At 26.7% G+C, this 14,105-nt stretch overlaps 1 protein-coding gene across 3 annotated transcripts in view; it reads left to right on the forward strand.

Moving 5' to 3' along the window:
• The first annotated feature begins 6,896 nt into the window (after window positions 1-6,896).
• Window positions 6,897-14,105, forward strand: part of LOC123270266 (protein borderless) — a 55,842-nt gene continuing 48,633 nt past the window's right edge. For all 3 annotated transcript variants that reach the window (XM_044736247.1, XM_044736248.1, XM_044736249.1), the window contains exons 1-3: window positions 6,897-7,506; window positions 7,677-7,819; window positions 9,932-10,187. In XM_044736247.1, the coding sequence (XP_044592182.1) occupies window positions 7,446-7,506; window positions 7,677-7,819; window positions 9,932-10,187 (460 nt within the window). In that variant the 5' untranslated portion in view covers window positions 6,897-7,445. The remainder of the gene's footprint in view (window positions 7,507-7,676; window positions 7,820-9,931; window positions 10,188-14,105) is intronic.

The raw sequence follows: 14,105 nt of genomic DNA on the forward strand, positions 1-14,105 counted from the left end.
CATTAAAATTACAGCTGAAGCGCATTTTTCGTGCATTGACCCACCTACTTCCGTACCTGAAAGCCATTTGGTGTTGTCCTTGAGAGATACGCGCAACATTTTAATTTTTGTTAAATAATTTAATCAATTATTTCATTTTTTTATTTTTATAACCTCAATTTACTTAACCCCAGATTTACTACTGAGAGAGAAGATACTTTGAACGAAGAATATCAATTAAAAAAAATTATTTTTCCTGGAATAACGAAATCTTACTTAGTTAATTAATTTTTTCGCTTAATTCAAAACAAAGAAATTCTTGAAAATAATTTTCTTGCTCAGAAAGAAAAAATTTTTCATAGAAGATCTAATTTTCTTGATTTAAAACAGTATTAAAAAATATAAATTATCTCACTTAAAGAAAAATTTTCTTTGCTCCAGACAATTTTTTCTTACTCCAAAACAAATTCAATCTTAAAAATTTTCTTCGTTCGAATAAACCTATTTTCTGTAATTCAACATTTCTTCTCTTGAATCAAGTGAATTTTTCCATCAATTTGTCCAATCTGGATTATAAAATTTGGCTTTTCTAAATTTTTACTTTAACTTCTCAGAAAAGGAAAACATTTTTAAAAATAGTGAAAATTAAAAAAAAAAATTGTTATTTTAGTGTAATTAAGATTATAGTTGTAAAATATGAGTTTTATTGTTAAGTAGACATTTCAATCGATTTGTTAAAACAAAGACCTGATGAATACTCTAAACGTAAATATATTTTAAATCTCATGGCTGTCGGGAACGGATCCACTGGCCTTGCGACCATAAGCGCGATTTATCATATTATTATATTCATTAACTTAACCATATTAGTTTATTATAACTTTTAATTATAAATTTCAGTACAATTTTATTATTAATTAATTTCTTAGGATGTATGCTATGATTTTATACTTTTACAATTATAATAGACTTAGATAAAAAATTTATTTGAATCATTCATCTGCATAGTTATAATTCATGATTATTATTATTTGATAAACTATGTATCTGATTAAAAAGAAGAAAATTTATCATTTGTTTACTGTTGTATCTTTTCTTCACATTTCTTCTTATTTAATATTATTTAACTCTAAATAGAGTATTTCACGTGCTTTTCTATGACCTATGGTAGTCCATAAACTGGGATTAAAAAATAAAAATTGTAGAGAATTTATTATTAAAAAAGAAATAATAAAAAAAAAAGAAATGAAAAAAATAAAATTTTATATTTGCCACACTCATAAATTTAACTACGTTTAAATTAATGTACATAAGACATTCTTTAATAATATGTATAATCCTATAATCACTCATTTTAACCAACAGAATAATGAGTGGTGTAATTTTCACGATTTGATGCACAGCTTGATGCATACGAAACACGAGCTGTTTTACCCTCTTCTAATCATTACAATTGCCTTTGTTAACCTGTATTCTATCTGTTCGAGTATTAAGCAGTTTCAGAGAATAAAAATAATCTTAATAACAATGACAAGTCATAGTTTTAAAATAAACATAATGTTTCTCTCTATTATTATTCATTTCTGTTAATATCCCGAGCTTTTTTAAATTACCGCTATGAAAGTCAATGATTTTCAAAAATTGGGAAGTAATTGATTAACTTGAATCAAGTAAATAATTTGAAGAACTTCATCTCCTTGATTTGAGAAGAAGTATTCTTAAACTAAAAAATTTTTCTTGATTTAAGTAAATTTTACTTAATTCAAGAATGTTTCGTCTTAATTCAAGACAATTAAACTTCAAAATCTTCAAAATTATTTTTTAGATTCAAGAATTTTTCTCTTGATTTAAGTTAATTTTTTTTTAGTGTGCATAAATCTTTCATATAACTTTTGAACGATTCGACCGATTTGAACGACATTAGCATTATTTAATGGTTCAGCGAAACTACTCGCGAAATTACGACTTTCTCGTAATTTTAAACAATTCGACGCAATAAATTTTTAGAAATTTCAAAAAAACCGAAAAAAAAAGTTTTTAAAATAATTTTCTGTCAAAATAACTTTTGAGCTGCTTTATCGATCAATTTCATAATTTAATCAGCTCTTGACCTAAAAAAAAGACGTCGAATGCCGTATATGAAATCAAAATCGGTTCTTTCGTTTGTAAGATATCGTTAACGAAAAATTTGGAAAAAAACATCTTTTCAATGTAACTTTAAAATTTCTAACCCAATCGATTTTGTATGACACAATATTTTTAGAACTTAAAAAACTGCGTCATTTGCTATAAACTGCACTAAAATCAATCGATTCATTCAAGAGATATCGTAGTCGAAATATTTTGAGTGTTTTTTTTTTTTTTTTTAATTTATTTATGAAATTTGATGCACTTTGCATTTGAAGTCAGTGAGAAGTGGCAAGAATGGTTTGTAGAGTCAACCGTTTTACTAATTTTTTTTATTTCATTATTTTGAACTCCAGTAATTGAAATAAGAAGTGGCAGGAGCAAAATAGAAACGTCAATTGAAAGATTTTAGAGAAACTTGACTATTTTGTTTGTTTTTAAGTTCAAAAACTGGTTAGCCGTTTAAAAAACAATTTTTTGGAAATTTTTGAACTGTGATCTTTTCATCGAGTCAACCAAATCATGCGGTTTTTAACTATTCACTTGTTTTTCTAAGCTTAAATTAATTAAAGAAGAAAGTTTAAAAATTGAATATGGCTAAACTTTTGAAACTAACTTTTAACAGATAATTTTTTGAAAATTTTCAAACTACGATTTTTTTTTAACTAATTAATCGATTTTGATGTAGTTTGCGACATTTAACAAAGCTTTTGAAAAATAGAGCTAATTAAGTTCTGGAATTGTTCAGCACAGTAGCTTGTAAAATATTGAAATAAAAAAAAAACTTATTTTTCAAAATTAAAATTTTTAAACTTTCCAGAATCTGTTGATCTGATTCTCTCAAATTTTCAAAAAAAGTCAACTTGTAAAATTTCATAGCGGGAAGTTAAAAAAAAATTAAAACTTTACCGTCATATGGAAAAAATTTAAATTTAATAAAAAGCTTCTACGTTTAAAAATTATTTTTCCAAATTCTGAAGCATAAAAATGTTTTTATCTGTAGCTTTGACGTTTCAGTTTTGCTCTCTGTCTAGTATTAACGTTCTTATAGACTTAGTATCACATTTATATGTAGTCATATACTTATGATAGATTTATTTCATATTCACGTAGTCATAAATCATCATATTCACATATGTATTAATGTAAATAATGATCATGTGAATAGATATTAATATAATATATTCCCATGATGATATTAGAAAAATGTAATTATAATATTAATCATAATTGATTATGATTATATTTAACAATTTAGTGTTGGGATGATCTGTCTGATTCATACAATCATTTAATTACGTAATTACTTTTTTCTCACTTTTGAAATATATGTGTAAATATATAACTAGCATACATATATAGTACAATATATAATACGTATAACGTGGTAGCTAGACGACGTAATTCGATAATTCAATCTTCTTCGGAAACGCGTGACCACATAGCTCCAAGGTCTAAGTAAGTGGTTGCAGCCAAACTTGATAACCTCGATCTACTTCTTAAATTATTGTAAAAACTAATAATAATGATAATTACAATGTTAATTGTCTTTTGTCAACAAATATCAGAATCAACAGTTTAAATAGATTTATACAAAATGAAAAAAAATGATTAATAAAAAGGTTTTTCAAGATGAAAAATAATGCTTTGTATTGAATAGAAATTGAGATCAAAGAACTCGAAAATGTTAGAATAAAAAGAGCATCCCCTATTGAATGTAATGAATACAGCTGAATGTTGTCTTGTAATGGTTTATTTCAGTGTCTAAATCACGTCCAATCCTGGTTGGTGATCCATGCGAATGGATCTATTAGCTCAATAGTGTGACAAGGCTGTGGGCTGTGGGCAGTCTGCTAATACAGATATAGGGACGGATGTGACGTAATTTGAGGTCACCCACGTAAATGCTGCGTGCTACATTATTGGGCAAGAGAAAAATATAAACTTACACGTTTTATAATTTTTTAATACTCAGTATTAATTACTGATAATAAATATATCTACATAATACGTTTTCGTTAAAAATTTTATTATTTTCTTAAAAATTATTTTTTTATGCCATTAAGTTTTTTTATTTCAAATGATAAATAGTGTTCGATAATTTCCATGGCATAAATACATCTTAGATAAAAGACATATTAAGAATTCACGCCTCTTGCAGAATAAACCAATCAAGTCGTTCTCTTTATGGCGTAATATGATCATATCGCAACCAATAAGATTAGATAATTGAACGCAATTGTTTAAATATTAAATTTTACATTCAATACCTGAAAACATTCAAAATTTGGGATCTCAATAAACTTTTCTACATCAGCAAATCTTTAATTGTTTCTCAAATTGGATGTCATTTTTTCTCCATCACTCAAAAAAATTTAGTTGAAATCTCAACGAAGATCTTTCAGAAGAACATGAAGTTGGCTTTATATACTTCATAGGTGATATCGACGGTCTAATTAGCAATTGTTCTAACTCTTTATTTTTTGGAGGGTGATTTTTAAAAATTTTGATGTAGCAGTAGTCTAATTATGAATTATTTGAATGATTCAAACCAAAATATTATACCTCTATTAGATATAAAATGGTTTTTTTAAGTGATAATAAATTTTGAACTAATTATTTTTTCGTACAAATGGAAGATTCTCTAAAATGGAGTTAGACGATTTGTTAATTAGAACGTCGATATGTGGTAAGTATTCATATGACTTATGTAGATTGTCTGAGGCGATCAAAGATGCGTCTTATAAAATACCAAATAAAGAAGTTGGATAATTTTTTATCATGATAATAGTATATGCCGTAAAATACCTATGAAAAAAATTTCTACTATAACCTGATATGACCATATACAATTTTTTATGTCTTTATATGCCCATATATGGTCTGATCTAAATATCTAGCTTGATATGACAATATCTTCAGATATAACTTAATATACCTCTAGCTATATAAGGCCCTTATATGGTCATATATGTCTAATTAGTGGATCAAAGAAAACGACAAATTTGATTTTTTCAAATGATCATGAAATTTCATCAGAGGATGTCAAGAAAAGACCCTGTCAAAATTAGAACTCTAATATTGATATTTGGAAGTCATAAATTAAAATTTTCCACTTATTGTGTAAATAATAATATGGAAAAAAATATTTTAAAGTTGGGAATTTTATATCTTGTCATACAAGCGATTTATCAGCTAGCCGATACATTTTTTGTAAGAAATCGAACGCTCTATAGAAAAGGTTCCTAATAATTTTTCGATAAATTTTTGGCAAAATTATCATTTTTTGGATAAAAAGCCTCGATCTATATTGAGGAATATCTAATTCTGACTTTGCAATAAAATTTAATGAATAAAAAAATGTAATTAAGTGTTTACAAATATGGAGTTTTTAACTTGGTATCAGTAACTATAACAGATGAATTAACTCTTATGTTGACTTTAATGATAACAGAGAAAAAAAAAGTTTGGAAAATCCAAAAGTGCACGCCTCATAATCTCATTTTTCACAATAAAATTCATTAAAATAAAAGATAAAAAGCAAAATAATAAAAAACAGAAAACTCTGCTATGGTTTAGTGGCGCCATAACTCTAAGGTGAGGAAAAAAAATACTATAAAAAAATATATAGATAGATATACAAAAAAATCCACAGTCATGTATTAGTTTTTTATAAATAATAATTTAACGACAGTGAATTGAACGCTCATATTAGTTGAGAAAATCTGTCGTGTGTTACTTTAGATAATAAAAAAAAATTATTCCGGTACGATCATGTTTTCGAGCAATTTCCCTGCCACATACACCCATCCATACACGGACGTCCAAAAAAGATTAAGTTTAATGTTATTATTTACTATGTTAAACAAATAAATTGGTATTGAAATATATTTTAGGTGCCTGACAAATTATTTGAATTGATATAATTGTACTCATATTAACCTGTAAGTGCGATATAAATAACAAAAAATTAATTTCAGTTTCGAGAAAACTGCTTTTTTTGAAATGTCGAGAGTGGAGCACTACCTCAACGCTTCGCTTATGAGGCGTGCAATATATTCTGGTCCATGCTACGATTCGAACGCTGGACCTTCTGAATGCACTTCAATTGTTATTTTATATTTAATTCATAGATTATAGAAAAACTTTGTTTCGGCAAAAAAACAATTTTAATTAACGAAACAAAATAAATATTTTAAAAATATGAACAATCATTTTGCTTCTCCATTTTTTGAAAATTTTTCATACATCCGAAATTCGATAATATTTAAAATTGGTGATTGCTTTGCGAGACATCGCGTGACAAAACTTATAAAGCGAAAAACTCCAGAACCGATCTCTAAGGTTAGTTTTCAGATTTGTTACAAGAGATTTCATTTTTAGTCACTGCAAAATGAAATATTAACCCTACAAAATTTCACTACAACACGAATTTTTCAAAAAATCTGCTTGATTCAAAAAAAATAATACTAAATTTGATTGTAAATAATATAACATGTTACATATTGAAAATTAAGCAAAAAATGATAAATAAGAGCATCAGCAAAGCGTGAAAATTTTCCCTTTGATAATAGATCTAGCCCAATCCGTGAAGTATAAAAAAAGTTTGTCTCTGAAAAGCACACCTGATCACCGCACCCTTGACTATACACTATATACCATTGTATTGCGAGGGCTTGTCTTGCTGTGATTACAACAATGTGGCGGACAGGCCCATAAATGTTGAATTAATTTAATCCCCCACTCTGAGAATGTATCCGCTTAACAAGAACGACTTCTGCACTGGCAAGCTCCGTCAATTACTTGGTTATCTCTTCTGCTTCTCGACCACTCTCCGTTAAACTACGGGTCAGCTTGTTTTATTTTCCACCTTTAACATTACTGATAACGCTAACACACTAAAATTCAACTGTTTTTGTTCATAAATTTAACCTTCACCTCCAACAATTATTTCGGTGTTGATCAGTATGTTCAGTGTCAGCTTTTAAATTTAAAGAAGAAAGTTTAGAAATAAGTTTTACCGTAAATTATTTACTTACCTATTTATTAAATAAAAATAAAAAAATTAAATTGAATAAAATTAAATAAGTAGAGGAATAGAATAAAAATAAAAAGTTTTGAAATGATGGCTTGAGTGATAACATTGATGGTGGAGATTAATGAGTGAAGGTGAAGGTGACAAATGTGCTCGGCTCGTGCGGTATTTTTTGTGCCGAGACTTTGTTATTGTTTAATATTTATTTTTATTAGTTTTAATAATAAAATTCCGGTGACATAATACACCACTAGTTTTATTTATTAATATCATTTTGTGAACTTTATTAATAATCCCACTTAAAATGAATCCGGAGGCTAATAAATGGTACCGTGGATTTGCAACTATCATTTTGTGCTACGCAGGTAAAATTTTTGGTCTTTTTTTTTTGGTAATTTAATTTTATAAATGTTCTTTACGTCGAATGATTGAGATTAACATTGTTTTTGGTTGTATTGAATTGGTATTAGATAAAGAATTCTTGAGAGCTACGATTTTTTGGTTTTTATAAATTTTTTAACTTGATTTTTGCCAGCACTGGGATACGGATTAATGTTAGACGAAGAAAGAGATTCGAACAATTTTACAGCAGCTGTAGGTGATTACGTTGTATTTAATTGTCATCTTGATTTTCCACACGAAATACCGATACCTTATATATTACACTGGAATCGAGAAGTAAGTATTTTTGTTAATTATTTCCTTACTTTTTATTGGATGTTGTAAGCAGAAAAAAATAATCATAGCAGAATCTACGAACAGCTAAAATACACGACTGTTATTGCTATTTTATCTCTCTGATTATTGATAAGTTAATAATTAAGTTCTAACAAGAAATAATCCAATAAGTAAACCTTTCTTAGCCAAGTATTATAGTTATTATTATTGTTATAAAATTTGAATTTTGTTAATTTAAACTTTTATGGATTTAACAAGATTTATTTTAAGCAAATATTAATTTACAGTTTAAAGATTTTGATCAAACTTCAATTTTATTAAGGTTCAATTTTTTACTTTGTGTTTAAAAATTTGTAAGTTCTAATATTAAACAAGATTTTATAAAAAAAAAAAAAATTAAACAGAAAAATTTTTTAATTAAAGAATAGTTTTTGGTTTAAGTAAATTTTACTTGGGTTATGATTTTTTCTTTTTGATTATAGATGATGAGATTGTTATAACAAATTTTCTTAGTTATAAATTTTTTTCTTGAATCAAGTTAATCTATTCACAGTGTGAAAATCTTTTTTTCTCGCTTTATTGCAATATTGGAAAAATTTTAATGATTGAGGTTTGTTCAGGATAAACATGAATTTAAGAATATTCCCGTCTGACTGTAATTCTCATTTAGAAGTAACAAAACAAAGGAATATAATAATTACATGAAATTTAGAAAAACATTCAACAACTTTTTTAATTACATATTAACTCGTAATTAAAATAAAACTATTAATTGAAGTATTAATTAGTATCTAATATAGTTACGTTATAAAATAAATTTTGTGAATTTTTATTTTTAAATAAACGTAAATTTTTAGTAAAACATTTTATTTGATTTCTAAAAAATTAGGAAATAAATCTAGTACTCTCGATTAATCATGATTTCGAGTTATTTATAAAATTTGAAGTATCGAAAGTTTGATTTTAAGTTCATGAATCTTATCGAATTTTTGATAAAATACCATAACATAAATTTTACCATTCAGTACATAATGCAGAAAATATTTTAAACAAAAAATATAAAAAATTTTTTAATTTTGCCAATTAAATTGTTAAAATTAAAATATTTTAATTAGCAGGATTGATAAAACAACGATTTTTTTCAAAGAAGTATCTATCAAAATAAATTCTTTATTAAAGAACCAATTTTCTTCTTTAAAAAATATCTTTTTCTTTCAAAACGATTTCGGTTTTTCTGAAAAATTTTTTCATTCTATAAATCTTTTTTTTTTTTTTTTTGTAATCTAATGAAACTAACAAGAAAGTGAACAAAGGTCATGTTCACTAAATCAAATACACCTGATGTATATTTGATCTTCATCAAGCATCATAATATGTCATATTTAATAAACATTAAGATCATGCTGCATATCGTTACTTATTACAAATCAATAAAGTTGACAAAAATTATTAATTGTTAAACAGTAATTAAAATTATATGTCAAGTTTTCTTTTTGTATTTTATTTAAATGAAAACTTATTTACATTTTTCTAACTGTAACCTTTCTGGATTAAAGTATAACACAAAACTACAACAATCATCAATTGAGTAAAAGTAATTTGAATGCAGGAAACTACTTAGGAATTGATGATTAGTAGGTATTAAATTATTACCGGTATACGACATGTTATATTTTGTTTAATCAGCATATGCAGCCCATGGTATATGCAGTAGACGATAATAGTTAATATTGATGGTACAATCTAAATCGTATATATAACTATTCAAATTATAATTAAAATTAATGATTGAATTTGTGATTATAATATTTTATTCATGCATATACCATTAAAGCGACTATTGAATAATTATTTAGCATAGAAAATTGAGTAAAAAAAAAAATAATAAAAATAATAGAGTACAAGTCTCAAGCCTAGTGTTATTATTTATTGAGTTGATTGGAATTAACTATTAAAGAATTAACGCGTAACTATACATGAGTACTACATATATATGAGTTAATGGTGATGATAATCAACAAACGGACCGGATGAACCGAATCTTTCATGCCGCGGATGAGGACGAGCGAGGACTTTAACTCGCGATAATTGATGATGCGTCTAACGTTGCAGGGTCGAACGATATTTTCCTGGTACCAAGTTCCGGGTTATGAACAGGCTAACAGTGTCCTCTCTATTGCCGAAGATTATGCAGGTCGGATTCACTTGTTGGAGGGTGATCGACCAGCTCAAGAGTACGGACAGGGAAGTATTAACTTGACCAACATCAGGGAAAGTGATCAAGGTTGGTACGAATGCAAGGTCATATTTCCTGATAGATCACCTAGCTCACGTAATAATGGCACGTGGTTTTTTCTCAGCATTGAAGGTAAGACTTTTTTTTTTTTTTTTTTCAAAATTAAATCTAATAATTATTATTATTGTTTTTTAGATTCATTACTTTTGTTGTTCATTATCACTGAGAGTAAAAATTTTTTAAGAATTCGAAATATGAAATTTTTTATTTTAAATATTTGTTACTTCAATTAAGTATTTTATTTTTTACTTGAATTCCTTGTAACAAGTAATAGTTTCTTTAGTTTCATAAAAACACTATCCAATTGATTGTGATTTTAGCTTTGATCAAAAAACTTTTCTTCAGAAACAAGAAAAAGAGTTATAGAAGAATTTTATTAGGAATAAGAGAATATATTTATTGAGAAATATTAAATTTATTGTTTCAAACATTTATTGTGGAAAAAAAAATTGGTTGTCTGTAAAGTCGGTTTATGGACGATAGTTTTATGTGATAACGTCATAATTGATATGATTATTATTTTTTATTATTATTTTATTATTTATTATTTTATTATTTTTTATTATTATTTTATTATTAATTATTTTATTATTTTTTATTATTATTTTATTATTAATTATTTTATTATTTTTTATTATTAATTATTTTATTATTTTTTATTATTATTTTATTATTAATTATTTTATTAATTTATCGTTTATAATTATTATTAATTTATTTATTTATTTATAATTGATATTATTTATTAACAATTATTAACCCTTCGTTGGTCGCGCTTCACTGCCCGCCTTCATTGGTCGCGTGGTTAGGGAATCGCCGCAATGTTAATTTTCTTACAGTGTTGCCAAGTATACTTTTAAGTAAGCGCGGTAAAATTTGAGTTGGTATGAAATAAAAATTAATAATTAGCGCAATAGAACAATGAAATCAAATGGATGATGAAAGTTCCTCGTAAATTAATATTTTTTTTATTGAAAAATTACATTTTATAACATTCACATATAATTAAGAATTATACATAAGAACACATAATAAGAACAGAAATTATATATATTAAGAATTATTATTTAAGAATAATGACTTGGAACAGTAGTAATATTATTATTCTTGTGATCCAATCCACGTAATGATATTTATTTATTTATATTTATATTTATATTTATTTATTTATATTTTTATTTTTATATTAAAATTACTTACAATAACATTGCACAAATAAATTAAATAAATAACTTTATGGGACATGCGCATAACAACTATAACAGCTGATGACGGCCATATTGTTTTTATTTATTCAAGTTTCATATAATTGGCAATGCTGCGAATAAAATTTCATGGTCGGGTTTGGTCGCGCTTACGGGGAATCGCCGCGATTCCATGTTCTTACGACATTTATTATTTAATATCTAATTAATAAAAATACCTACAACTTTAAAAACTGTTTAGGTGCATGCTAAATGAATTGAAGAAGGAATAGCTAAATTTTTTAAGGCTGGAAAAAATTATTTTTTTTTTTATAACGAATTGAAAAAAAAAAGCGGGGAATCGCTCATAGCGCGACCAACGAAGGGTTAATATTATCAACAATAATAATCTGATATAATTTGTTTAAATATAATCACGAACAATTAGTTATAAAACAATATTCTGACTGCTAGCTCTGACGTTACGCGAAAAGAGAGATATATGTGTCACAAGCCAACGCTTGGGCCTCTCTATCGTTTGTTTGATCGTGCCTCTCTATTGCTTGTTGCGCGCTCTCGCTTGCACGCACAGGCTCAGGCGGAACGCGACATTTTTTCGTGAGCGCTGTCGGTGTTCATCAATTTATAAGACGTTATCAAGTCAAAAAGATTTTCTTTTAAGCAAGCTGATGGTAATGGGTAATATTACATTATTTTGATTTTATTTTACATTATCTTAAGGGGTTACATGGGTTTACTCCGGCAAAAAGGCATATTTTTAACAATTTTTAATTTCCCGCTAAGAAAATCGGGAAGTTATTGGATTCACCCCACTTTGCAAAAATCGAGTTTTCATTAGATCTCGACGTTTTAAGGTCACAGGAAGCTTCCCGGACTACCCCCTCGATGTTGTTACTATGTGTGTGAGTAGGGCTTCACACGAGACGAGAGTAGGCGAGAATACTAAAAATCTCGTCTCGGTCTCGCAAATTCCGAAAAAATTAAGTCTCGTTCGAGTCTCGGTCTCGTCTCGTTACTAGTTGTCTCGTCTCGTTACCAGTTGTCTCGTCTTGTCTCGCTTAGTTCTAAATATTAAGAACAAATATCATATAAAATGAAAAATAAATAATAAATTATTTTTTTAAACTATAATTAAAACGTTCTTTATACAAGAATATTTTTACATATACATAAATTATTTAAGTTTTGACATTCTTAATTTTATCTTTTAAATTACACGATGACCAAGAATTCAAACATAATAACGCTTGCATCACATCATCTTTCAATGATGTACGTGATTTTGTCATGATCATACACGGTGAGAAATTTCAATTATTTTTTATTCTGCATGGATTTTAGATATTACAATAGTGCATATTACTAGTGAACCTTATTGACTCAGAATAAAATTTTACAATGGCCCATAGTAATTTCCGAAACAAATGAAATCAGACATAGTAAATGGTAGAAATTGAAATGTACCATAGTAAAATGAAATATGCAATAATTTAAATTTCCGAATGTACTATAGCAAAAAAAAATAAGAAAACGTTTGTAAAAAATAAAAAATTTTAGAGTAAAAAATGTTTTAGCAATCAAAAAATATCAAACCAAACAAGATTTTTTGTTTGCAATAATTTTTAAAAATATTTTTTTAAAATATAGTTTTTTTTATTTTTTTTTTTCATTTTTAACAATGAACGTAGGATTTATTTTGGCAGTTAATTTTATTATGAATAATTATAAATACAATATATAACTTTTAAATTATTTTTTATTATTATTAGAAGTGTCGGTTGCAGGTTAACCATCAAATGTTTGTTTTCATTTTAATTTTTCACGGTAAATTATTAAATATTTTATTATTTATGAATCTTACAAATTTTCATCAACTATTCATGTGTTGATGGATTTATAAACTAATATTTATTTAAAACTTAATGTTTATTCCAATTTTCATAACACCGTTAACTACTACTGATAGCGTCTGTACACAGATGTTGACAAAACAAAGCAGCACGAAAAAATGAAAGAGCGCGCGTCGCGACTGACGCGCATACGTTTACTATGGGACATTTGAAAATTTCATAGTCACAATTTTAAATTTAAACCGAGTACACGTGACTAAATGTGAAACTTTTTTATAAATTTTTATTGTCGACTGAGCAATAGAAATTTTACTATGAAACTATAATGAAAAGTTTTAAGCACACTAACAGTTTTTGTTCTGTCAGTTTACGAAAATTTTTTATATATGTTTATGTAACAGTTGCATGGTCAAATTTACTATGGTCCCTAGTAAATATTGATTGGTACAATATGATATTCTTAAATTTTTATGGTAATATTTTGAATTGAGTCATTAAGGTTCAGTCTTATTATGTATGCATAGTAAATTTCTACAGAAATTTCTCACCGTGTACCTGCTGTAGAAAATAGTCGTTCAACAGGTACGGATGTAGCCATTATGCTAAATAAATCTTTGGCCATCTTGGAAAGGGTAGGAAAAGCTTTTTCATGCACTTTCCACCACTCCAAAATATTTGTGTTTCTATCTTCTCTTTCTAATCGTAAATACTCTTCAAACTCAACTTTCCAATGTTTCGAAGTTTTATATAGGCTATTAATATCAATACTTTTTTTAATAAAATCGTTACAGCTTTCAATGACAACGCTCTTAGTTGGTTGATTATTGAGGGTGTTTTTAGCGTATTTTTTATAACACTCTTCAAAACAGGATAGATTCATTCTTTATTTCTTTACCCCAATCGGTTTTGTCGAATATTTCGACCTTATGCCGAGG

This window comes from Cotesia glomerata, linkage group LG8, assembly GCF_020080835.1.
Source record: "Cotesia glomerata isolate CgM1 linkage group LG8, MPM_Cglom_v2.3, whole genome shotgun sequence".
Lineage (NCBI taxonomy): Eukaryota > Metazoa > Arthropoda > Insecta > Hymenoptera > Braconidae > Cotesia > Cotesia glomerata.